The sequence below is a fragment of the Cloeon dipterum genome, chromosome X, assembly GCF_949628265.1.
Source record: "Cloeon dipterum chromosome X, ieCloDipt1.1, whole genome shotgun sequence".
NCBI lineage: Eukaryota > Metazoa > Arthropoda > Insecta > Ephemeroptera > Baetidae > Cloeon > Cloeon dipterum.
In genome coordinates this window covers 8,716,942-8,741,147 of record NC_088790.1, presented here as the reverse complement: position 1 = coordinate 8,741,147, position 24,206 = coordinate 8,716,942, and the positions used below count along the sequence as shown (strand labels likewise).

Below are 24,206 nucleotides of genomic sequence, written 5' to 3'. Positions count from 1 at the left end.
GTATACATCTATAACTACATACTTGTAAACACACAGACACCGACCTCAATGTTTTGGCTATTGCTGTGGTGCCGGGCAGGTCAATAAAAATAATAAAAAATCTGTGCCTGACTAGAGCTTTTCTATCAAAGCGTGATTTCAACATATTGATTTTCTTCGTAATTTTACTACGAAAAGAAAACCCCTGCTTTAATATTTATTTTCATTCACATCACATTAAAGTGAGTTTTGTTCATTATTTGTATGTACATGTTAACGTTAAATATATTTAATTTTATCACATTCACGTATTTAATTCTTAAATTAATTTTCCTCTTTTATTTTCAGCTATTATAAATGATGTTGGGCAAAAGTGTGTCTTCAAATGCTTGCCGGTCGTGCAGCGACACTTCCGACATAGTCCCTCTGAACACATCACAACACCTCTACTTAAAACCTATTGCCAGGATGAACATTTCCGTTCAACTGCCACAAATGAAGGCACCTGGCAAATCGATTTCTAGCTGGGAAGTAATGGAAAGACTGAAGAAAATGGCTAAGCCTGAGAAATTCAGCATCCTCAAAGTGACAAAGAGCACGCTTGAATTCATTAGGTTTGAGGGCGAAATTGACAGCAAAGCTAAGCTGAAAAGCGTCATCGACAAGCTGGACATGATGACAATTAAGTTGTCTGGATTTACAGACGCACTCAAAGTGCGCGCGGCAGAAGCCAAGCTTCCCTTCCCCACGCGGCATGTTTGGGACAGCTTTTTCAGAGAAGCTAAAAACATGAATGAAATGAAACCGGGAGAGCGCCCAGACACGATCCACATATCAAATCTACCATGCAGATGGTTCACCTTGCCCGAGCTGCAGGAGAAGGAGCCCAAGCCGAGCGAATACATCTTCCGCAAAGTCTTTGAGTCATATGGTGAAGTGCGGTATGTGGACGTACCGTGCATCGATCCTTACAGGTCTCGGATGAAGAACAAGTCAGGAATCAAGACATTCTCCTTTGACGATGGTGTCATGTTTGAAGGCTATGTGCAGTTCAAGGAGTATGTCGGATTCCTGAAGGCAATGAGCGCCCTCAAAGGGATGCACCTGATGTACAAAGAAAAGGACAAAGTGCTGGTCGCTTCCATCAGGGTATGTGTGATTTGTGTTTCTTCCTCGTAAAGTTTTAACCTGAATGGGAACAGGTTGACTTTGACAGGACGAAGCACATGACGGACCACGCCATCAAAAAGCGGCACGTGGAAAGGGAAAGACTGATCCTGCAGGACGCCGAGCTATTGAACAAGGAGAGAAAGTTTCTGGAGTCTGTAGAGTCAGAGAAGGAGCAAATGTAAGATATTTTTTTAAAATTGCATTGAATTCATGGACATTGTTGTTATTTCAGTGTCAAGAAAAAGGAGGAGGAAGTGTTGGGTGCCCTGCTAGTCGAAAAGGAGAAAATTGAACAGAAGAAAAGGGAGAAGATGGAGAAAATCAAGAAGGCTGAGAAGCAGAGGAAGAGAATTAAAAAGAAGCTGGCTGAGGAGGAAATGAAACTAAAAATGGCAAAGACCAAATTGGAAAATGTGGAGCTTCTCGGGATGCTTTTGGAGAAAGCAAAGGTGCCTGCATACTGTTTATTGATAATTCCAATCTAATAATTAACAAAACGCAGAAAAAGAAGAAAAAAGAAGTGAAAAAGAAGAAAATCAAGGGTGTCGAGCCCATTGCAGACATAGTTGAACAAGTTTTTGAGAGCGTAGTGAGTATTTTAAAAATTTCTCAATGAAAGCTGTATGACGATAATTAATTAACAGAAGGAGGAGGAGAAAGACCTCTTGGTGAACAGAGAGCTAGAGCTGCGAACCAGGCTGTTGCTGAAGTACAAGCGGAATATCGGCATATCAGCAGAGAGCCATGACAAAGACCCCAAAGAGCCTCCAGACCCAGAACCAAAGTCAGAAGAACAGAAACCTGGATTAGCCGTGCCAGAGGAATTGGTTGACAAAATCCTGTTTGATGATTCTGAAAGCGAGTTTGAACTTGTGGAAGATGACGAGGTGATAGGGAAATTAAACACTGATGAAGAGGTCACTGACGAAGACGCTGAGAAAATTGTGACAGAGCAAAGCACTGAGGAGGAAGCAACTGACGATCTGTTTTCAATTGAGGCGTCTTGCTCTGAGGAAAGCGAGTCTGATGGGGAAATCAAATCTGAGGGAGAAGCTAGTGACAGCGTTTCTGCTGCCAGCGTCAGGTCTGAAAAGTCAGTTAAATCTTTCGGCGATACTAAGGAGGTTATAAAGAAAAGTAAGTTGTAAAATTTTGGTTGAAGTGTATTAATTTCCAAAAAATCAAAATATTTTTAAAATTTATGGGATAGCCTGAGCTATAAATCACCAGTTGAGAATTTTTTAGAATTATTAGTTGCTCACAAAAAAGTCTGTTAATAAGGCAAAATATGACAGCAATTTCTTAAACAAAATTTTTTCATTTAACAGAGAAACTTAAAAAAGAAAAGAAAAGAAAGAAGAACAAAGAGAAGAAGGGAAAGGAAAAGGAAAAGGACGTCAGGGAAGAAAAAGAGTCCAAAGTTGACAGAAGAGTGGAGGTGGTGTCAAACCACTGGAAAAGCACAACACGCCACTATACAGACCGCGATGGCAAGCGCCGCGGCGACACCTGGATAGAAGGGAAGCAGGTGTACGAGATAGAAGAGAGCCGCCTGCCACCTTGGCCGTGTGCACCTGACTTCTATGGCGGAAGCCAGCACCGCGGTAACGCGGACGCCTACAACAGGTACTTTCGAAAATTTAACAGAAGTTTAAGCAGGGAGAGACGTATTAGGTCAAGGAGCGGGAGGAGAAGCCGCTCAATCAGCAGAGACAGACTCTGTTCCAAGGGCAGGTACATGTCGAGGCGCCGCTCCAGGTCGACCTCCAGACGCAGAAACACCGCTGTGGTGAGACGCAGGTCCAGGTCCCCGTCCAGGTGGAGGCGAAGGTCCCGTTCAAGGAGCAGGAGAAGAAATATCTTGAGAAGGCGGCGGAGTCGTTCATCAACAAGGAGTTACTCTACTCTGAGTCTGTCAAGCAGCGGGTCAAGGAGCAGATCTCTGACCAGCCCAGTAGCGGCTAGAAGGGCGGTCATCAAATCGATGAGCAAGTCGCCGCCAAGGATGTGCGTCAGGAAGGAAGTCAAGAAACCGAAAAAGACAATATCACTGGTCAAGGCTGAAAAAGCGAACGTAAAGGAGCGACCAAAGCCGCTAATCATGAAAATGCCGTCCAAGCGACCAAAGAAGGTGCCTAAGGCAGAAGAGTCAGTGCCCGTGAAGGAAGAGTCGCAAGTTCTCCCTGTTCCAGAGCAGACTATCGAAACGGAAAAGTCTGCATCCCCGCGGGTAGCGTCGCCGATTCCCACCGATTCCATTCCGTTGCCACAATCGCCGCTGAAGGAGGCGCTGCAAAGCGTGCAGGAGGTTCCTGACTCGGCCGCCATTGAGCCTCACATTGAGGATGAAGTCACTGACGTTTGCACAAGTGCTCTTGTGTAAGGTCTTGAAAGTATGGTCTCAAAGAGTTTAAATTTGTTTTTATTGTCACGCACTCATTTGGGAGATCAACAGTAAAACTGGTTAATTATTCACTGCTATGTGTTAAATTGTGATAACAATCGTCAACCTTGAAATAAAAGATACAACTTCATTCACACACTTGACTAGTATTTTTGAGACAAGCTAGAATAGATAAAAATTGGAATGGAGAGGATACACAACAGTAACTGTTGGAAATTGCAAAACAAAACCTGTCGTCAGGTTGCGTTGTAATAAACAGGGTAACGTGGTTTGATCACAGCTCAATAAAAATAGTCGTACTTGACCGTGGGGTATTCGATTATAAGGCGGTTCGCAGTTCTCTCTGCTACTGCTATCAAAACTGAGTTTGGCGTGCCTGACACAGGGGTTGGGAAAACTGAGGAGTCCACCACTCGCAGTCCTGTGACCCCTCTGACCCTGAAAGTAAGTTTTGAAAATTACCGCTCAACTTAAGGGTCTTGATAAATTACAGTAGTTCCGGCGTAAGTACAGACTGCCTTCCGGAGCCCATGCGACAGGTGCCCGCGGGGTGGTAGCCCGTGATGGCGCTCGTTCGGATCGCGCACGCCAGGTAGGCGTCGTCTTTCAAGTTTGGCTTGCCACAGTGCTTGAATTCCGGCAAGTGCATTTTCGCCCCAAGTCTTTTAAACGCCCTCGTTTTCGTGACCCTGGCGGCCAATTTAAATGCTGTTCAAACAATGGATTATATCCGATTCTATGAATTAACAAAAGAGTCACCTTGCGCCATGCACTTGACGTCTTTGGGTTCGGAGAGGTATCGCGGGTCGATCAGCGGCACCGACAGCGGGTTGCTGTCCTGTAGTGTGACGGTGCCTCTGCTGTGAGGCTGAAGGCACGAAGATAACAGCACAGCTCCCTCTTGGCTCGAGTTCTTCGCCAGCGGGAAGAGCCCGTGGAAAGTCTGCAAATAAATTGAGATTGCAGATGACTTGGAGCGCCAGATTCGAACATGCAGGTACCTCTGGCATGTAATTGGCAATGTTTCCAAGGACCGACTCCTCCGGGGTGCCCATCGCGAACAGGAGGATGCCTAAGTTGGACGGCCAGATTGCCGCTGCGCTCACGGCGGTTGACGCCAGCAGACCTGATGGTAAAATTTTTATTAAACTCTGAGATTTTTTTAGCCAAACCTTGCCTTCTTTGTAAAACAGATATCTGCCCAGCTGTCTGATGGAACGCAACTTGCTCAGCGTTAGACTGAGATTCGGTTTAGAGAAGCTGACGTAAAGTGGCATGTTGAGGTGGTCGTGCAGGTTATGCCCAACTGGAAGATCAGCCACGAATGGAATCCACTGCAAAAGAAAACAGTATATTTTTTGTCTCATTCTATTTTGATTTAAATTGCTCACCTCAAATTGCTTCAGGTATTGCTTAGGACCTAGTCCTGAGAGGAGCAACAGCTGCGGAGAGCCAACTGCTCCCGCACTAATGATGACCTCGTGCCTGGCCAGTACGATGGCGCCGCTCGTCAGGAACACACCCTCAGCCCTTCTGGTGCCGGGCCCCAAATCGGCAGAGAAAACGACCTGCAGCGTCATAGTATAGCCAGTGAGTCCGATCTTTTGTTTTTGTATTTTACCCTGCCGACGTGAGTGTTCAGCATGACGTGCAGATTGTCTCTGCCAAGAGCGGGTCGCAAGTGGCTCTCTAAAGTGCTCCACCGTCGCCCTTTCCAAATGGAGCTTCTTGAGCGTCGGAACCCCTTTTCAGCCCACTCTTGATCCTTGGAGGAATCTCCTCCCAGTTCCTTCCCGGCATCCACAAATGCTGAGGTCAAAGTCTCACTGGTCGGCTCCCCACCAGCCAGTCGAATTTTAGGCACACACTTTTTCGTTCTTTGCGGCAAACACAGTCTATCGCCTTAAAATGTGCACTTTTTGTTTAAAAGCTACGCTATAGTATTTCGTTACTGGTACCTGTCATTAAAATTCGGTAGGAAATTCTGGGGCTTGAGTTTCGTGGCACAAGATCATGCGGTCGTTCGCATGTCAGTCGTTCCATTATCGGGCGTATTGTTTCGTAGCCCCAGCCGTGGGCTCCTTCCTTTTCCCAGCGGTCAAAGTCGGATGGCACCCCAGGAAAGTGGACCATGTAGTTGAGCTGGCCACTTCCTCCCAGGCCTCTGCCTCGTGGCCAAGCAGAGCTCTAAGCAAACAAGTGAAATTCATTTTATTGCTGTTAAGAACTGCACTTCCAACTCTTTTCGTAAATTTTATTACCGTTCTTGACCCAAATATTTTATCTGTAATTGTTTCAGTTAATTTTTTATTTACGTGCCTCAATTTTTTTCATTTAAATTTCATTATTGTTGTAATTTGTAGCATTTTCCGTACGTGATTTTTAAGGCCAAGTTGGGAGGCGTGCTGGGATTCAGTGCGAAAAGCCCAGTCGCTGACGGTGTTCTGCAGTAGCGGCGCCGCCAGAGGCACTGAGGCGAGCCAGCCAAATTCTGGCCCCGACTCGAGCAGCAAAACCGAGCGTGCAGGGTCCTCGGACAAGCGGGCGGCCAAAACGCAGCCAGCCGTGCCGGCCCCGACTGCAACACACCAGGCGGCGCGATTATTATGTGTGGCCCATTCTCTCTCCTTTTTTACAATTTAATTGTTTATGGCATGGCGCATGGAGCTCGTGGAACAAAAATAGAGCGATCCAGTTGACCTTCGCAGACGCAGCGATCAAATTATGCATGCATGTGTATACCTATAATGAAGTCGTAGTGCGTTTCTGGCTTGAGCACGATGCCCGGACGAGCAGCAAACCATGTGTTCCATGTCAGCAAACTTAAACCCAAAACGCATCCAGCGCCGAGGACGGTCATGGCGCTGGAAAAGGCTGGAAAAAAATCGTATTATAAATATTTTAATTACGTGCATATTTTACAATGGCTGCTCCCACTGGCAAACAAATTAATAAGAAATGGTTGTTTAATAAAGTGAATAAATTTCAAAGAAAAACGTTACACATTTTTCCGTGCTAATAAATAACCCATAAAAATTCAAACTTCGGTATTGCCTGCAGAAAATTCTTAATGCGGTCGTTTTTTCAACTAACTAAATATTTTACATTTCTACTAGTCGAAATAATATGAGAATAACCATTCTTTGTGGGTCACAAGCGTTGGTTTTCCTGTGCCGGGGAGTTGAGCGAAAACAATCACAAAATCTAGTGAACGAAGTGAAAAAAAACAAAACGCTTAATTACTCAGGAAAAACTCGGAGGATGGTTAAAGAGCACAAATATCTTAAACTAAAAGAGCAAAATTGAAAAACGCATAGAAGCTCCCGTTTTAACCATGTGGGGGAGACGCCATTTCCATCTTTAAGCAGACATAACTCGATGACATCCGCATCAAAGGATAACATTGTTTATTTAGCTCTTATGGGCAAATTTTTGCGCCTGATGGAGCGGCAATTGACCCAGAGTCCATATCTACTTAAGTCGTACGTGTCCAATTAAATAAAGTTATGTGAAATATTTTTTACTGCGTTATTTTATTATGGAAATGATCTGGTTAATTTTTACCGAGGTCGTAGAATGTTTTGATTTTGGATTAAGTGAATGTTTAAAGGTAGTCGCGAGCGTGGCATTGTGACAGCGGCTCAAGAAAGCAATGGATATGATCTCTGAGTAGCACCGCGTGTGTTATATTGTTCAATCGCCTGCTACTCTCTTTGTTTCACTTTTTGCCCGCCACTTGTCACGCTGCCTTCACGAAAATATGTCAATCTTAGAAACCCCAGTTTAACATTCGTCCGTAATTTTCAACACCAAAACAAACCACCTAAATACTCAGGTTCCTTACCGAATTTCCTGCCCATTTGGAATGTAGTAACCGTAAGAGACCAACTGTGCACCCTTTCCCCGAAAATGTGAGCAGAAAATTTGTGGCACTATACAGACTCTGGAAAAGCAGGCTGACCGATGCGAAACCCCACGAGTGGGAGCCTATAAGCGCGGCTCGGGGAAAATGCGTGGTGCGCGGGTTGCGTGTATCTGGCAGAAACTCACCTCGGGCCAGGGCGGTGAACCACGGACGGCCCATGACCTGCCCCTCAGTTCCGCGCCGGCCGCATTTCCTTGAAAGGGTCGTCGGCTGCCCGCATAGCCGAGTGCCGCATTGGCGAGGGTGACTTTCTTTCAGATGGCGCTCGGCGAGGGCAACAAACGAAACGCCGGCTGCGCCAGCCAAATCGATCCCGCCGCGCGCTCCACTCGCCCGCCATGCTGAGGGCTTCCGATGATATTATGTGTGAGTGTGCTTTCCGCTCTCGCACACTGCAACTTTGTGCCTCGCCGCCGCTGCCAGAAAATCAAAATAAACTCGCCACGCGCGTCTAAGGCTTGCGTGTCGTTAATGCACCATCCGCACTCACTTTTACTGCATTATTTCATACTTTTTACCCCTTTATCCTGGTTTGACCAAATTAATTTCTTTCAGATTTGTTAGTAAAAACAACAGTAGCAGACGAACTTTCAGTCATGAATAGTTCTTAGTTATGCGAATTTTTTATTTTAGCTCAAATATTTTCTTTTACTTTAGAGTGGCTAAGCGTTAATATTAAATTTTAGTTTTGTGAAAACTGTCATACCGACGTATTTTGTATTACATTCTCATATTTGCAAAAGAAGTTTTTACAGAAATGTGTTGTGACGCAGTGCGTATTTGAATTGTCTGTGAGAACAAAGGTTTCCTGAATGTAAGTGCAACCCCTTGCCAAAAGTGGTTTAGCAGCTGCCGTTTTGTGAATTTCAAAACAACTTGCACTCCTCTTGCTTTTCTTCAAGCCTGCGAAATAAATCCTTACAAAATTTCGCGCTAAGAGGCTTCACGGGGGAATTCTATTTGCTTAATTTCATATCGATCTATGAATTTCTACGATATCAAATATCCAGACCCCGTTGATTTCATCATCGACTTCAGAGGATTCCGTGCGCACGCAGCTCGCCCCGACCCAGCATGCGGCAAAACCAGCTTTATTTGGCTCCTAGTCAGAATATGCGTTCGCGTAACCTCCGGCATTAGTCGGTAGCTTTTAATTACGCGAACTCTTGTCCTTTTGACATAAGTGCAAATGTTTGCTGCTCGAGATAATCAGTCGACATATGCTCTGCGCAGTTAGGCGAAATCCTGAGATAAGATTATGTTGTTGACTGGACTCATATTGGGTGAAAATAAACCTGATGACACACAAAAAATCCTTTTGTAAGCTTATCGGCCCTTGACTAAATTTGGTCAAGATGACAGATGACTTTATAATACATTGGTGCAACACCAGATGATATTCGTAATCACCGAGTGCCTTTGTTTGCAGCATTAATTGCGTTAATTGCGTAGCGCCGTGGAGCCAGTCACAGCCCGTTATCGATCTTTTAGCATTAATGAATGATACACGCACATATCATTCATTTTGATGCCTTTCAAAAGAAATGCCCTTTCTTATTATATCATCGACACGTGTGTTTTCTTCGCTCTCGGCTTGGCCCAGTTGCGGAATTAACTTTTTCGAGGGTCGGCCGCGACGCGATGTTTTTGCATTTTTGCGTCTACTGCGTAGTTGGCCCAAGCCAACAACCCGCACCCCCCTCGTGTTCGCTTGCACACGCGGCGAACGCTCTCTTTTATTTATTTACCATTCCTTCTCTGTGCTGCACGCGGGTCGCCTTTAACTTGTTGTTTCGCCAAGCATAAAAACACAGCAAACGGCCTATTATTAAATCGCAGCAATTTCGCTCTCTTGTCCAGGGCCCTGAAGAAAAAAATAAACAGAAAATATAGAAAAGGGACGGAAGCATGCAAGCAGGCACTCGTATCCTTCGATTCTTGAATTAAGTCATTCTGGGTGACTTCCAAGTTTATTTGATCACGCCTGCGTTACTCATGCCGTCTGAGGGTTAATTTAAAGCTGGGGTGTCGGATTGGCCCGACCTAAAGTTTAGCTAGGCACGTGCCCCCATCGTGCTTTTAGAAGCATCTTTCGCACTGGCTCGCAGTTAAAACCTTAATTGAAATTAGCCTCAGAAAACAAAAGATTAAAGTAGCTGTCACAAGAGTGATGCAATATTTAATCTTATATCTCTGTTTGAAATGGGGATGGAATCATTCTACATTAAAATTAATTTCTATGTGTGGACATTTTATAAATAATGTGTTATGACTTTAAAATTAATCGTGGATAATATGAAAGAATAACCGCTTAACTTTTCATTTCAGACGGTCCTTTTTTTACATGATCGACACGTGGAGGAAAGCAAAGTAGATAACATGTTGTGCGGCCGAAGCTCCAATTTAACCAAACGTGTCAAGGCTCAGAGGATTCAACCTTTTTTTCGTCCAGTGAAAAATTACGTTGCACCATTTCCACTTTAGCAAATTCCCACTTTCCCATTTCCTACGCGTGGCTGTGAATGTTCATTCACTGGAACGCATGCCGTATTATGTTTGCAGCTCAAACTGCGTCGCATATTCGGAGATAAAAGTGCCCTATCAGCCTCGTCAGCATGTTTTTTTGCTTCACACAAGGTGAACGTCCAGGTGGATTTTTAAAATTCTCAGACCCAAACACAACACATCACATTTAAATCCAGCTGAGAGGGCAGGAAGTGTGCCTACGAGAGACGAGACACGATTCTGCATATTTGCGGGTTAACACTTTTGAACCGTGGTGTGTATCATTGATGCGAATTATTTTCATGGCAAATCGCTTTTACTCGCTCGTGTAGGTGAACAGCACCGGCACACCTCATGATTTAATGCCAAGGTCAAGTCACGACAATGATCCCAAAGCGTATACAGCGTGGTGGGCAAAATTGACTGTGTTGCTGCGTCAAAAATGAAATAAATTTTGTTTGAATGTTCATCCGGTCTCCTTGTTATTTTAAGGCCATTGCACTTACTTTAAAGCTATATTTTTTATTTCAGTTTTAAATTTTCAAACCACTCTTCCGGGTGCACAATTTGTTTCACTTCCGATGGTTAAACAAAACTTGTCAGAGGAAGTTTCAGATAAAAATGCCAATTTCTGATTATGTCTCTAGACGGGGAATAAACAGAAAAAAGGCTGAAATATAACCACGTATGTAGGTATGTAATTCAAATTGTTGGATGACTCTTTAGCTCTGCGCTGATTATTATAAGCAACAATTCTGAGAAAAAAATGGAACACGCTAAATACTGCGGTACATTTTTTTGTTTTATTTTATAGGTTTAAAAAACTGCCGATCAAGCCTGCTGGACTGAAACAGCCGCTGGCTAGTTCGATCAGAGCGTTAAATAATTATTTGCTTTATTTTCCTCTCCGTATTTTGCTCCAAGCAATCCATCCTTAGCAAATCAGCGCAGCGCTATTCAACACTGTTTATTTTTATGTTTTTTTTTTAATTACATGCAATTATTGCTCGTTTGCATCGCGTGAAAGGGCCTACGTGCACCAAGACACATTTTCTGAGCTAGCGGCCGTCCCAAAATATTTACTCTCTGCAACACGCGGCCTACAAAGCGCTTTATTGTATTGGGTGTGTGTTGTGCAGCGGCCGGGGAACTAAAAATACGCGTGGCTCTCAACTCTACTCTCGTCATTCATAGATGCACTGCTATGGGTGCATTAATTATTGTATCGCTCGTCTCACGCCATACACAGAGATAGAGCCGGGCGGGCGGCTGACCTCCTGCGAGCGGCAGGCTACGTGCTGTGCCGCCGTCTTGTTAGGGCCGCCTCTGGCTGCGCGAAGAGCCGCCCTTGCGGCGCCCTTTTCTCGGCTCTCGGACACCCTGGCGCCGAAATTTTTCCGTCGTCAGCCCAGAGCCGCCACGGCCGCCGACATGACACCTTGTGCGCAGATATTCGGGCCGACTTTCGGCCCGGGGCGGGTCCCGCTGAGGCCGGCGCAAGGCCCCTCTCGCGTCTCAGCGAGCCGTCGAGGTTTCTCGAACCAAAACAGTGGCATTAGTTTTGGGAGTGCTGTACTGCGCTTCGCACGGCCATCAGCCAGCTAGCACATCGTTCTGCACCTTCGTCGGTGAAAGGACCAACACAAGTGGGTGCCCTTTTCTACCTTGCACGCTAAATAAGCCCTGAACCCAGCTGGGTCCTGATTTGGGCTGGACCGGGCCGTGCCATCCGCGAATTCGCCGCCGAAAGGCACCGCCCGATGCCCTTTTACTATAACATCCATTTATATATTTATAATATATACGCTCAATGCTGCTCCTGTTGTCGCGATTTTCTCCAAGGTCGGGGTGCGTTCGGCGTTCGCAGGCCTTGGCCGCGGTCGATGCCACGCTCACATCTTCCCGGCCATTTATTTTTTAATTATTTGATGTTTTTTTGGCCACCGAGATTAAAACTTGCCCTTTTTATTTTTACCCCTCCAGGTGAGGCAGCGACGCTAAGGTTGCTGCTTGAGGAGCTCTTCACTGACACGTCGGTGACTTCTCATGAATAACAAGATTTACCCGAGGCATTCAAAGCTCATCATCAACCGCAAGGAGGTGCCACTCGAGTCCAAGCGGTCATGCCAGACCAGCAGAGAATCGAAAATGACCCGGACCACTCGGATTCGATCATCCTGGAGCCGATGAACTTGTGCGATGTCTCCAGACACAGGAATATCAGCCGCGAGAGGTGAGCTGAGCACCACCCTCTAGGATTTGCCCTTTCGTGTCCCAGCTGATAGCCAGCCCAGCCGATGCCCCGGGGCATTAATTTCATGTCTCCGTCTGCGCCCAATAACTTTCTCTGCGCCGTTCATATAACAGCAATTATTTAAGCCATTAAAATGTTGTTTAGCATATGTGCCAGCAACCAGCTTGCCTCTTACATGTTAAGCAAGCATACGTGATTTCGTTTCCATAACATGTCTATATAACGAGATAATTGAAACTCGCATCCAAATCTAAATGGATATACGTGTGTTATTAAATAATGTTCGTCCCACGTGGTTAAATCGCAGAGGCGGAACTCACAATTGCGTTCAACTCATTGTAACAAAGCATCCGGTGGTTAAAAATAAAAATCGTGTTGCTTGGCCTGTTTTCAATTATTTTTGCAGAGTTAGGAATCTCTTTGAAGTTCCTAAAAAATTGTAGATTTTTTACTTTCCAGCTTTCAAAATTTCTTAGTGTAATAATGCGAGTTGAATTCCAACCGCCTATCAGAGGCCCCCAAATTATCAATAATTTCACACGCGCCTGCTCCGTTTTCCCAACGTTTAAATTTCGCATTATGGCAGCAATAATTACAACCAGTTTGAAGTCATTATTTTCACTGGCTCAATTGAACTCCAGGGCTGTGTGATAGGAATTTTAATTAAGTGTATTATATTAACAGTTCTAATCGACAATGCTCCATACACAAAGGACAATCACACCGTTGCACTTCAAACCAAATCTAGTTAGCAAGTGCCACGCAGTATCGTTAAATTAAACTCTCCCTTATTTATTGCCCCCGCCCGTTAAATAAATTGTAGTAGTTGAGGAAATGGCTGTCTGTGTAAGCAGTCCAACTATAATTTCGCAGGCAAGTTGAAAAGTTAAAAATGACACACCATAGCAATGCTCTAAAAAAGATCCTGGATTTTAAATTCGATCCTAAACTGTGCACTGCAAGAACCGAAAGCATTCTTTTGAAAAAAGAATAATTTTCAGCTCCGATGGCGCCGAGTCTCCAACCGGGTTACCACCAGCAAACCCGCACCTCTTCTTCAGCGCCGCGATGGGTCCGAAAAAGGAGAAGGACCCTGCAGAGCAACGCCGGCTGAAGACAGTGAGGACTTGGCGCAGAGCCATCATGAAGGCAAGAAACAAACACTTTCTTGTTTACCACACACTTGCCAAATTTGAAACAGACGAAAAACAGATTCAAAAAATACGGCGCGGCAACAACAGGTGCTGTTTCGACTTGCGTAACATTTTCGTCCGGTTTTTCAGGCGCGATGCAAGGGAGATCCGTGGGAAAAGTTCCATCTGGACGCTTATTCTACAGAGAAGGCCCGGCGCTATCGCTACAACGCACTCCGCAAAACTTGGGTCATCGATGACTGCCTGGTCAAAATGGAGCCGGAGCCATTCAACCACGGCGCCATGCGAGAGTGCTTTCGCATGTACGTTTCTAGATAAAATTAAATTGGAAAATCAATTTAATTTTAAATCTAGGAAGAAACTGAGCAACTTCACGCACAATGACGACTGGAAGAAGGACAGCAACAACTATGTGGCAAAGCGGTACATGGAACACGTCGACCGGGATGTCTACTTTACCGATGTCCAGCTGCAAATGGATGCAAAGCTGTGGGGCGAGGAGTTCAACAGGCACAACCCGCCCAAGAAGGTGGACATCTTCCAAATGGCCATCCTCGAATTCCCCGGCCGCAAAGACAGCCCACTCTTCCACTGCGAGCACTTCATCGAGGGCGAGTACGTCAAGTACAACTCCAACTCAGGATATGTCAAGGAAGACAAAGATCACTTGAGGCTGACTCCACATGCTTTCAGCCATTTCACCTTTGAAAGGTTAGTGCCAGGTTCACCTTTTTGGGGTCGTTTTCATAAGAACTTTTAATTATCTATATGACAGATACTAACACAACTATTTAAAATTTATTTAGAAATTTGGCATTTCATTTCGCTGCGGTCCTAGCTAATTTATTGAAAATAACAGATTTACCAAATCTGTTTTAGATCTGGCCACGAATTGATTATCGTCGACGTCCAGGGTGTGGGCGATTTGTACACCGATCCGCAAATCCACACTGCTTCTGGTGAGTCTCGATTTGCCTGATATCGCGATCAGAAATTAATCAGCTATGATGGCTCAGGCGAGGAATACGGCGAAGGGAATCTGGGAGCAAAGGGCATGGCACTGTTTTTCCACACGCACGTGTGCAACCGCATCTGCAAGAGTCTCGGCCTGTCCCGCTTCGATCTGGCACCCTCCGAGTACAATGAAAAGACCATGAAGGTGTTGAAGGACTCTCAGGTAACAAGGAGTAACATCTGTCATTGGCAAGCAGGGTGATTATTCTTATCAAATATGCAGGAACGCTGCAAGACAATGCTACGCGGAAGCGAGGAAATGTGCGTGCTTCCGTCGCGTACGGAGAAGTACCGCCTGCTGCACCACCGCATGCCGCGCACCATGTCCGAGCCGTTCACCCGCCCACGCACCATCTCTGAGTCCAGCAGCAACTTCAACTCGCTGACACCGCCGGAATCACCAACACGTTGTATTGTGAGTACATTTTTCTTGATTTGAAATCTTAAAAATTGGAGCTGCTTTCTATTTAAAGAGGAATGATACTGGAAAAGCCTGGAAAATGCTTGTTGCCAATGCATAAACTCATCCCTTAGGATTCAGTTAAAGCCTAAATTGACCTAAGGAGCGCTGTATTTTTTTGAGAAAATTGGCTTGAAAGTTACCGTGCTTTTCAAATGGTAATGGCTGTCTCCTTACTTGAAATCCGATTTAATTTCAAAACCAAGAGTTTCCCCAATAAGTGGCATACACCGTTGAACAGATCTCGACGAGAGGAATCGAAATATGCCAAGAAAATATGTTCGAGCACTGTAAATTTTGGAGAAAATTGGCAAAATTTGAATTTTTACTGTAGGAAGGTCATTTTTTATTATTGCAAATTGTTGAACAAATTGTTTATCGGCCAATTGTTTAAGGCATCCAACAATTTAAATAATTTTCAATTGTTGCCCAGTATCATTCCACTTTAACTACTGCCCGAGTGAAAAATCGCGATTATTCAAGCCATAAAAATTGTTTTATCGATTTACTTAATTTTTTGGCAAGCTCAACTGGCTGGGAGGCGCACTGGCACCGACTCACCACTTGCTGGTTTATGCACCTTTCCAGCGGTTTTTGGGGCAAATGTCTGGCGTTTAAATAAAAGACCTCATTGCGGGGATGCGAAAGGATAGCCACAAGCTCCTCTGCGGCCACTCTGGCCCCATGTTATCAGCGGTGTTATTGGGACCCGGTGAGCCCATAACCCACAGGAAGTGCTGCGCAGAGGTTAAAAAAATATAGTTAGAAGTCAATTGCTTTATATATTTTTTAAGTTTTAACTTTGAACGATTGTTGGAACCTGCTGGAGACATTGCTAGAGCTTTCAGACAAGTAAAAAAAAATTGTCATACCAGCAGTGACTGTTTTCCAAATAGATTTAAATTAATTCATTTTTTATAATAATTCTTCATTAACATTCGCATTTTAGATTAAATTTGAAAAAATATGAACTGCGGTTAGTTCTTACTCCTATGCAACACCATGGGGAGTCAACTGGCTTGAAATATTAATCTTTGTTCCCAACTCTGAGCTGCTATAATGTTCTTCTATTTATTTTTTCCTTGTATCCCTGCAGTCGTCTGAGGACGTAGAGGAATTCCTTCACTCGACTCACAACCAGGTGACCTTCACCGTCTCCTGCTCGGACAGCGACTACGATTCGGTCAGCGCCTCAGACACGGAGCGGTCGTTGGTGCGCAACCGACGACGCCGCCTCGAGTCAGAGAGCGGATCTGTCATCGATGACGATGAAAAGATGGATTTCCACATTCAGCTGGCCCGTAAGTCGAAGCCGTCGTGCATCCAGCCGCCGAACCCAGACGAACTGGAGGTTCCCATGAAGGACTCTGTGCTTGGATTGGTAACTTTCCCTTAATCTCTGTTCCGTTCAAATTCTGAATTAATGCCTGCAGGTCCATTTGGAGTTGTGCCGTTACCACGAGCTCTGCCGCTTCACCAACCCAGACAGTCCGAGTTACGACCATGACGCCGCTCTCTTCCACCTGGAGTACGCCGCTCGCTGCGGAATCCAGGAGGCCCGCTTCGCCTACGCCCGCATTCTACTTGGACTGCAACACGACATCTTGCCCGACCTGGAGGTATAATTTCGGTAGTTAGTGTGACGCAACTCTGTCTCACATGGCTGACTTGTGCAGATTGAACACACTACCGAGAACGAGGATAAGGGATTTTCAATGCTGCTAGAGACCGCCTCATCTGGGGACGTGGAGTGCATGGTCCTGGTTGCCAAAGCTTTTGACACTGGAATTCTTCTTGGATCAAGGTACTGTCGTAGCTATATTTTAGACCTGCATTGACTAACTCTGCATTCACAGGCCGGTTGATTGGTGTCAAGCTGAGTATTGGTACGAGCGATCTGCTGATGAGGGAGGCACCGACAGCGACCCACCCTACCAACTTTCAGCCAGACTTGCTGAAATGCTGTGCATCGGAGGACCGGGACTCAACAAGGATCCATCTCGTGCAGGTAATTTTTAACTATACATAATATTCACTTAACATAGCAACACTAAAGGATTGATTATTCTCAAAATCTTAAAGTATAATTAAGTAAAGGGGAAACAAAAATTTGAATTTCTTGTTGACGTTCTGCTTCTCATGATATTAAAAATATCCCAGCATTTTGATTATGTGTCTCGTAGATTTACCTTGTAAAAGCCCCGCTGAGTGGAGAAAATGCAAATATCTTCTGTGTAATTTTATTTTCCTCTTATCAACATTTATTCTTAAGATTGCGATCATTTATTAATGATGTTGAATTATAAAACTCTCATGCGGAAACTTGTTCTCTTTCTATTTTCATTTATGCATAGCCGTGTGTAAAGGTTCTCACTAAATGAACCGCTTCGCATTTCTCACGCTTAAACTTTTCAGCAGGTCTAATCTTGCACAGGCCGTCGTGTCAGCGGTGTTATATATATTTAAATAAAAGATAAAAAATTAGAGGGCGTTTCCACTCAAGGAATGCACTTTTGTTGATAAAATATTTGTACTCATTCTTTGAAGTCGAGACTATATTTTACTCAATGCGTTTAAACTCCAAATGGTGCTAATGTTTTTGCACATATAATTTAAACGTGTGTTTTCAAAAATTAAGTCTCAACTTAAACAACAATACAAATCTAACGATTGAATCAGTATTATAATTAAAACTAGCTTAAAACTGCAGTTTCTTTTGAGGCTAATGTGTTTTTTCCCAATTTCAGGCGAACTGTATACGGAAGCGGCTGATGCCGCGATGGCTGCGATGAAAGGGCGGCTGGCCAACAAGTGGTACCAGCTGGCCGAAGAGGCCTGGGCCCAGTGCGAAGAGGAGGAGGAGGAGTAGTCGATCGTGACGGCGCGCGCCGAGGGCTGGTCCGGCTCGGTCGAGGTTGGCTGTAGTTCCGCGCACGCACGGAATCAGGATTTCTGTCGACTTCCCGCGCCGTCTGATCGGCCTCTCGGTTTTGAGTAGATTTAAGAGTAAATTACACTCAAAATTCTTTAATCTATCAAAATAATGGCTCTCCGCTAGCGCATGGATTGAAACTTAAGGATTGCTATAGGATTGATGACACGGTAAACACCTTTTGAGTTAAGCCAGGTTTCGGTAATAATAGGGGAACAAGTGAGTTAACCAGCTAACCTACCCTTCGGCACACACATTACACCCTTTGATCTCCAATTAATGGAATGTTACCCATTCAATAAGCAACAAAAATGTGATTTTTAAAATTCGGATGGGCTGCCGCCTTACAAAGCAACAGATAATATCCTAAAAAACGACTGATTTCTAAAATAATTCTCACTCTTTCATTCTGTACTGCTGTCCCCAAAACGCGTAGTTAGTTTCATTAATTTGCTCCTCTCGTTTATTTTACCATTATCATTTCAACAAAAAGCCATAGTGTTACGCTTGCTCTAAATGCAAATACATTTTTGTTTGCCCTCTTTGATGCATTTAGTTCTTAATGATTACGTGTTACACTAATATAATATGATTGTATTAATGAGAGGTGCTTATCACTTATCCAAGTGGATCCACTGTAAACAAGACATGGAAGAGGAAAATTAGTAGGATGTAGTGCAACTTCTGAATAATATATATTCTCACCTCTGAGATAGTCAAGATTAAGGAGAACCAACTACACGTCATTATAAATGTTTGTATATTTGCTAATGTTAATTTTTCTGTATATTTCTGCATAATTGTGATGATATCAATAAAACTTGAGTCATAATGATTTCTCTTGCCTTTGATTCAAATACGGTAAAGAAAAAACAACTTGCGGTTATTTAAAATAACGAGCTCAGAAAGTTATTGCACGCACGTCCAAACATGGAAGATCTCACGTCATCAAACAATTCTGTTATCACGCCAGCCGAGATAAGTCCCACTTGCAGTCATCCTCAGTTGTGCAACCAAGTCGAGAATACCTTTGTTGCTCTCTCGCTTCCGCGGCAGTGCATTTATTTCTTTCTTACTGTCCGGAATGAGTGTGTGAAGTGCGAAAGGGAGTGGCCGAAGCTATGGGCCAGAAGCAGTCCCAGAACAAACTCAGTGTGCTGGACGTCAGCAATCCTCGCTACGTGCAGCACAAGGCGCAGCTCAAGCTCGACCCTGACCAGGGCATCGTGCTGCAGGTCCCTGAGCTCGAGAACTACCTGGAAGAGGTAATGAAAAATTCTTTCGCATTTTTCACGCGAAAATCAGGGAAACTGCACGGCAATTAACTCTCCAAACAACGGCTTTGTTTGTCTTTCGCAACAAGTTGGTTTTTCTAGCAAGAAAATACTCTTTTGAGCGAACCGCTGCGAAAGCAAATAAAATATCTCTAGGGCCGGGTTACGGTCATGGGCGAGAGGAATGCGTGTTTTGTTTGACTGGCAGCGAGAGTTAATTATGATATGTTGCTGCTCTTGGCAAACAATACAAGCGCACGTGCCTGCACACACAAAAACAATGGCAAAAGACGATTCAAATAATCAAGCGCACTATTTCAGTTAGTGGCGGAACGCAGTGCTTTTTCTGGCCAAAATCTTATCTTTTGAGATGAATCAATCAAGGCCAACAGTGTTTTTCACGTCATTGATTGAAGCCTTGGATATAAAGAGTTCTTGAATTAGATTCTCATTACTGACCGAACGTTTATATTTTTAATTTCTGACGGTTGATAGCAGGTGAAAAATATGACTGAAAATATGCTCTAGAAAGGTTGCTGGTCAAACAGATCAGAACATTTTATTTTAATCCAAAATTATTTCAAATTGAACGGGTTCCTCATTCAGGTTTTTTTTATTTTATGAATACTTTATTTCGGAAATCAATATCAGACGATGAACTGGTTCAAGCTATCAGCTCTCTCATTGAACAAAACACGTTAGTCTAAAACAACATAATATTTAAATAGATGTTTGAGCAGGGTTTCTTAAAAAAAATATTTTAATTTAAAAAAAAGTATTTCCCGTTGAAATACAGATTAAATTCAGAATAAATAACAAAAAAATTAAAAAACTGCTTTTCAAGAATTATGAAAGAAAAATACGCTAGTAGTCAACCAGACTGGCTGCTATATATGAATGATTGTAAAAAAATAAAAATGAAACTGCAAAAGGTTCTTGTAATTGACAGCAAATAATTCCTCAAGGCCTTATGAGTAGAAATTTAACTGCAGATATAAATATCTATCCACAGATTACTGAGATAAATCATATTCACATGCGCCCGTTCAACACTAATCAAAAAGAGAAATGCATGACGAAATTCAGTAAACCCTTTACTCCAACTAAAAAATCGTCAGTCCTTTTATTTAAATCTATGCACATTATCAAAGGGTGAAAGTTCTGCTTCCAATTCTACGAACCTTTTACTTTATCATTTTTGTTTTAAAAAGTTAAAATGTTCTTAAGGAATGGAGCTTCTGAAAATCCAGCATTGCTCTTGAAAAGGTTTAAAAATTTCATCTCTTTCTTTGTACTCAAAGCGATTTCAAGAAACTCTTATTTTATTCCTCTGAGTGCAAAAAATTGTCTGTTTTCTAAAAGATAAACTACTGATTAAAATTTCACTTACATTAAATAAACTCAACATCTCAATCGTTTTAAGGAAAGCTTTAAGATTATTTAATGTTGTTTGTGGGTATGCAACCTGCCGAGCGACTGCGCTAACAAATTGCATATATATAGCAACCATTTTTGAAACTCACATACAAGCTGAAAATTCCAGACTGGTCTCACTCATATCGGATGATGTTGCAAAATAAATAAAAAATAAGCAGAAAATGAATTTTTCTTTATTTTCAGGAGGGGATACCCTTCAGCGACAGGGCGACATGGGACGTGCTGCGTTACATTTACCAGGTGGGCGGTATGCGCATGGTGCGTAACACGCTGCCGATGGTGAAGGCCCGGAAACGCGTGCGACTGGAGCCGACGCCCGACTACGACCTGAGCACGTCGGACGCCGCTTCTGGCTCGGTCACGACCGAGAGCACGCCTTCGGCGCAGCGCAGGAGGCAGTGGAGCGGCCGCGAGGAGCCGGAGCAGTTCCTCCGCAAAGTGGCGTCGCAGCAGCAGGCTCGCACCAGCGTCCGGAAGCTGCCCGAGCACTCGCCTGCAGACGCCAGTAAGCAATTATTCTCCTCCGCCAGGCACAATCTCATTTGAATCATGTGAATAAACGTTCCACGGTGTTTGAAATTGCAATCATTTTTATTATTTTTACCCAAAATTAGTATTTAAGTGGCATTTCGTAATTTTAGTGTCCGAGGGAGGCGACGACTGGCGCAGCGCGCGCTCTTCCGTGCAAGAAATCACGATTCAGTGGGTGGCCGCTGACGAGCCAAGTGGCGAGTTCGTCCGGCCGGCGTCCAAGGTGTGGAAGAGGCCGATGTCGCCCGAGGTGCATGCCGACCTAGTCAAGGCGCTCAAAAAGCGTGAGAGCCACGAAACCAGGACGGAGAAGGAATTCGAGGAAATCGAGATCAAGAGAACGCACACTATCCTCATCACCGACCCCGACATGAACGGATGAGTCTCGCGAGTCGGACAAAATTTTATTTACTGTGGCCCCAAGCTAAACCTGCTCTGAGTTATTTTAACTTTCAACTAATGTTATACATACTTAACGAATAAATATTGTTGCAAAAATTGTTTAGCACCTTTTTTAAAGTGGAAATAAAAATTTGAGAAACATCTTCAATGGATTTCACTTTCAAAATTTTCTCGATATGGAGTTTTAGGCGTGTGTTATTTATTTATTTTTTTTTTGTAAGAGTGAGTTAAGAAGCAAAGATCTGGATGAATGGTGGTGTTTCTCAAGATTTTATCAATCCTTTTTCTATTATTTGATTGTTGCTTAGTAATTAGTGCAGTGGATCATTTTCAATTGTTGGTGATTCTGGACTGGGTTTTATTTTGCAGGTATTAAGTGAAGGGCCATCCAGTACTTAATACTTTTTCATTTTAATTCTTCACATTTAGCCTCACATGTTGATTTAAAAACTACATTTGCATTTTTTTTATTCTTTATAAGCAAGTTTAAAAAATGTTCAAGAAAACTGTTTGCAACAGAATGCAAACACCCATTAAATTTTGTTTAAGAAATTAGAGGGCTTAAGAATTTGCTTAGTGAGTTGAGTTGTCTGAGAAAGGATTTGTTCTTATTGTTGTAAGAAACAAACTTGATTCAAATTGCAGGAAAATGTTAAAAAAAATGAAAAGCTTAGCTAATTACATTCTGCGCCTTTGACGTCAGCACCGTTTTCTTTTATGTACTCGCGGTTCCATTGTGCAAAATAATACGGAGTTGCCGAGGCTCCTCAAGTCGTTGAACAATATCAGGTGCTGGCAGCACAAAGCCTTGCTTAGAATAACATCGATCATTGGCCCGTTAATGGAGCTGAGAGGAGAGCTTGTCCAGTCCGGCCCGGTCGGAAGCTGTGTAAGCGCCAGCATAATTATAATCACCTGCCAACATTTCGCTGAGGCATCGAAAGCAAAGCACACACGTTCCCTAATATTATCGATTGACTAAAAGCACAGCTCTGAACAATTTTATCTCGATGATGTTCGACCGGCCTCCGCATATTAGCGGTGTAACATCTACGCGTTTGATTTCCCTGCGTGTTTTTATTGGTTGCTTTGTGATCACTCCTTTTGGATTTTATTCAATACGCTGTTAAACGCAGGAAGTTTTGTATGAGGAAGTTTAGCTTACATCTCAAATATGTGTTGTTTAAAAAAAGTCGTTCACTGAAAATTGAGTTTTCTTTTCTAATGAAACGAACGACAAACTTTGTAAACAGAGGAAATACTAAATTACAAAGCTTACATAGCGCCATAATTATTAACTGCAGATGAGAATTTTCCTTCTCGAGCGAGTGTATTTAAGACCATCTCTCCTTGCTAAAACGCAGTTGACAAAGAGCAAATTTGCCCAGTGTGAGCAAATTAATCTCTCGCCAGAGCAAACACGCGCGCACAATTTTTACTTTAAGCACGCCAGAGATTTCAGCTGACTTGGATGTTAAATTCATCGAGCTGGAGTCTGCGGAAAGAAATCTTGCGCAAACACAACATGAAGGGCGAAAATAACATTGAAAGCTTCGCTGGAGAAGTAAAGAGGTTTTAATAATAAATTGGTTAATATAGTGAAGCTAGGAACGCAAGTTGTGTTTGTGAAACTGAAATGGAAAGTTTCGCAGCAAAACGAAGAAAACCTTTATGAATAACAAGACCTACGTCAAAATCAACAATCAAGGAGAGGCCAAAGGCAATAGCAAAATTATAAACTTGACAGCAAAACAAAGTTTGTGCTTTATTGAAGAGCAAAAAATAAATCACACGCAGAAGGTGGGATTTGCCGGATTTGCTTAACAAAATAGGATGATGATGAATAAATACAAATTGATCTACTCTGCGCGCTAAGAGGGTAATTTGAAGAGGAAAATAACCTCGCACGATCTCATACTGGACAGCACACTGGTTTGGTCTCTCGGGCATCATCAGAAGACCTAAAAATCGCAACATATTTTTAAACCTTGTCCCTCTTATTTGCGAAAAACGTCCACATAAAAATTCATTAAACAAAAAATTCATCTTTTATTCAAAGCTACGTAGTGAAATTCTACTGATAGCACGAAACATCAAGAACGAAAATTACCGCATGCAGGCTACCAATCAAGAGGATTTCCCTTTCCTTTTCGCTCAATTTCCTGCTTACATTTTTTTCTAATTTTACTGAGTTCAATCAATAATTGTCGGAGCAAAAGAGGAAGTTGCAATTACAGGGCTCACGCGAATGGTATCAGACGTCAAAGGTGCGTAGCTGGTACGCATATATAGGGGTAAAAAAGGGGCTTTGATGACTGCCCGCAGATAAATAGGCAGGCGGGCAGCCAGCATCAAAGCTGCGTGAATTCTATCGAGCGTTGCTTTCGAGTTTGAAGAAAGTCGAGAGCAGCTAATTCCGGTCGTGCGGCTCATATTTTCTTGGCATTGCGGAGCACATCAAAGCCGCCCTCGCTGACGTCACTCGAGCCGAACGAAACACCTCCAGCCGCAAGAACCGCGAAATCAAGTTGGCAAAGACATAATAATATCGGTCATTTTCCAAATGGATATCGAACTCTTCTCCACTCGCACAAAGGAAAATTTCCTGCGCCATCAAAGAAATGGAATGAAAACGCGGATCAAATCCTATCACGTCTTGGGAATGGCTCCCACGAGTATACAGCTTGGGATTTGTTGCTGTTAGGATTAAATCGAGCGTACGGTATGGAGTTAATAGAACATGAACATCAGTGTTATACACTCTT

The 24,206-nt window shown here is 43.5% G+C and overlaps 4 protein-coding genes across 7 annotated transcripts; 3 read left to right on the top strand and 1 right to left on the bottom strand.

Annotated features, from left to right (window-relative positions):
- Positions 1-27: 27 nt before the first annotated feature.
- Positions 28-3,691, top strand: Xe7. Of its 2 annotated transcripts, XM_065492149.1 has the most exons (8): positions 28-221; positions 328-1,128; positions 1,182-1,327; positions 1,382-1,598; positions 1,652-1,738; positions 1,794-2,286; positions 2,478-2,775; positions 2,824-3,691. In XM_065492149.1, exons 2-8 carry the CDS (start codon positions 337-339, stop codon positions 3,530-3,532), a joined length of 2,742 nt encoding a protein of 913 aa, XP_065348221.1. In that variant the 5' UTR covers positions 28-221; positions 328-336; the 3' UTR covers positions 3,533-3,691. The 2 variants fall into 2 exon arrangements, with proteins under 2 accessions (XP_065348221.1, XP_065348220.1); XM_065492148.1 differs by having other exon boundaries at positions 2,478-3,691.
- Positions 3,556-7,979, bottom strand: LOC135944919 (neither inactivation nor afterpotential protein G-like). Of its 2 annotated transcripts, none has more exons than XM_065492152.1 (11): positions 7,604-7,979; positions 6,296-6,427; positions 5,929-6,131; positions 5,512-5,740; positions 5,175-5,455; positions 4,945-5,121; positions 4,731-4,887; positions 4,555-4,679; positions 4,313-4,496; positions 4,045-4,261; positions 3,556-3,991 (listed from the first exon to the last, which is right to left on the bottom strand). In XM_065492152.1, the coding sequence occupies exons 1-11, from the start codon at positions 7,635-7,637 to the stop codon at positions 3,835-3,837; spliced, it is 1,896 nt and encodes a 631-aa protein (XP_065348224.1). In that variant the 5' UTR covers positions 7,638-7,979; the 3' UTR covers positions 3,556-3,834. The 2 variants fall into 2 exon arrangements, with proteins under 2 accessions (XP_065348224.1, XP_065348225.1); XM_065492153.1 differs by lacking the exon at positions 7,604-7,979 and adding an exon at positions 7,398-7,588.
- Positions 7,980-11,438: 3,459 nt separating this feature from the next.
- Positions 11,439-18,634, top strand: LOC135944918 (eukaryotic elongation factor 2 kinase-like). 2 transcript variants are annotated; one of them, XM_065492150.1, is made up of 13 exons: positions 11,439-11,629; positions 11,967-12,216; positions 13,227-13,386; positions 13,521-13,693; positions 13,746-14,102; positions 14,271-14,350; positions 14,408-14,568; positions 14,629-14,820; positions 15,962-16,246; positions 16,299-16,484; positions 16,542-16,669; positions 16,722-16,873; positions 17,613-18,634. In XM_065492150.1, the coding sequence occupies exons 2-13, from the start codon at positions 12,107-12,109 to the stop codon at positions 17,732-17,734; spliced, it is 2,106 nt and encodes a 701-aa protein (XP_065348222.1). In that variant the 5' UTR covers positions 11,439-11,629; positions 11,967-12,106; the 3' UTR covers positions 17,735-18,634. The 2 variants fall into 2 exon arrangements, with proteins under 2 accessions (XP_065348222.1, XP_065348223.1); XM_065492151.1 differs by having other exon boundaries at positions 11,443-11,629; positions 13,239-13,386.
- Positions 18,635-18,781: 147 nt separating this feature from the next.
- LOC135944923 (uncharacterized) lies at positions 18,782-21,583 on the top strand. Its single transcript, XM_065492165.1, has 3 exons — positions 18,782-19,062; positions 20,692-21,013; positions 21,150-21,583. The coding sequence occupies exons 1-3, from the start codon at positions 18,919-18,921 to the stop codon at positions 21,419-21,421; spliced, it is 738 nt and encodes a 245-aa protein (XP_065348237.1). The 5' UTR covers positions 18,782-18,918; the 3' UTR covers positions 21,422-21,583.
- The last annotated feature ends 2,623 nt before the right edge of the window (positions 21,584-24,206 follow it).

Bases quoted from the DNA above. Each gene is read 5' to 3' on its own strand.
- LOC135944918 (XM_065492150.1), top strand. From the start codon at position 12,107: ATGCCAGACCAGCAGAGAATCGAAAATGACCCGGACCACTCGGATTCG. The intron at 13,694-13,745 runs GTACGTTTCTAG...TTTTAAATCTAG, and splicing joins ATGCGAGAGTGCTTTCGCAT to GAAGAAACTGAGCAACTTCA. The intron at 16,670-16,721 runs GTACTGTCGTAG...CTGCATTCACAG, and splicing joins GGAATTCTTCTTGGATCAAG to GCCGGTTGATTGGTGTCAAG.
- LOC135944919 (XM_065492152.1), bottom strand. From the start codon at position 7,637: ATGGGCCGTCCGTGGTTCACCGCCCTGGCCCGAG. The intron at 5,456-5,511 runs GTACCAGTAACG...GCACATTTTAAG, and splicing joins CTACCGAATTTTAATGACAG to GCGATAGACTGTGTTTGCCG. The intron at 4,888-4,944 runs GTGAGCAATTTA...TTTCTTTTGCAG, and splicing joins AATACCTGAAGCAATTTGAG to TGGATTCCATTCGTGGCTGA.
- Xe7 (XM_065492148.1), top strand. From the start codon at position 337: ATGATGTTGGGCAAAAGTGTGTCTTCAAATGCTTGCCGGTCGTGCAGC. The intron at 1,328-1,381 runs GTAAGATATTTT...TTGTTATTTCAG, and splicing joins GAGTCAGAGAAGGAGCAAAT to TGTCAAGAAAAAGGAGGAGG. The intron at 2,287-2,477 runs GTAAGTTGTAAA...TTCATTTAACAG, and splicing joins TAAGGAGGTTATAAAGAAAA to AGAAACTTAAAAAAGAAAAG.
- LOC135944923 (XM_065492165.1), top strand. From the start codon at position 18,919: ATGGGCCAGAAGCAGTCCCAGAACAAACTCAGTGTGCTGGACGTCAGC. The intron at 19,063-20,691 runs GTAATGAAAAAT...CTTTATTTTCAG, and splicing joins TCGAGAACTACCTGGAAGAG to GAGGGGATACCCTTCAGCGA. The intron at 21,014-21,149 runs GTAAGCAATTAT...TCGTAATTTTAG, and splicing joins GCACTCGCCTGCAGACGCCA to TGTCCGAGGGAGGCGACGAC.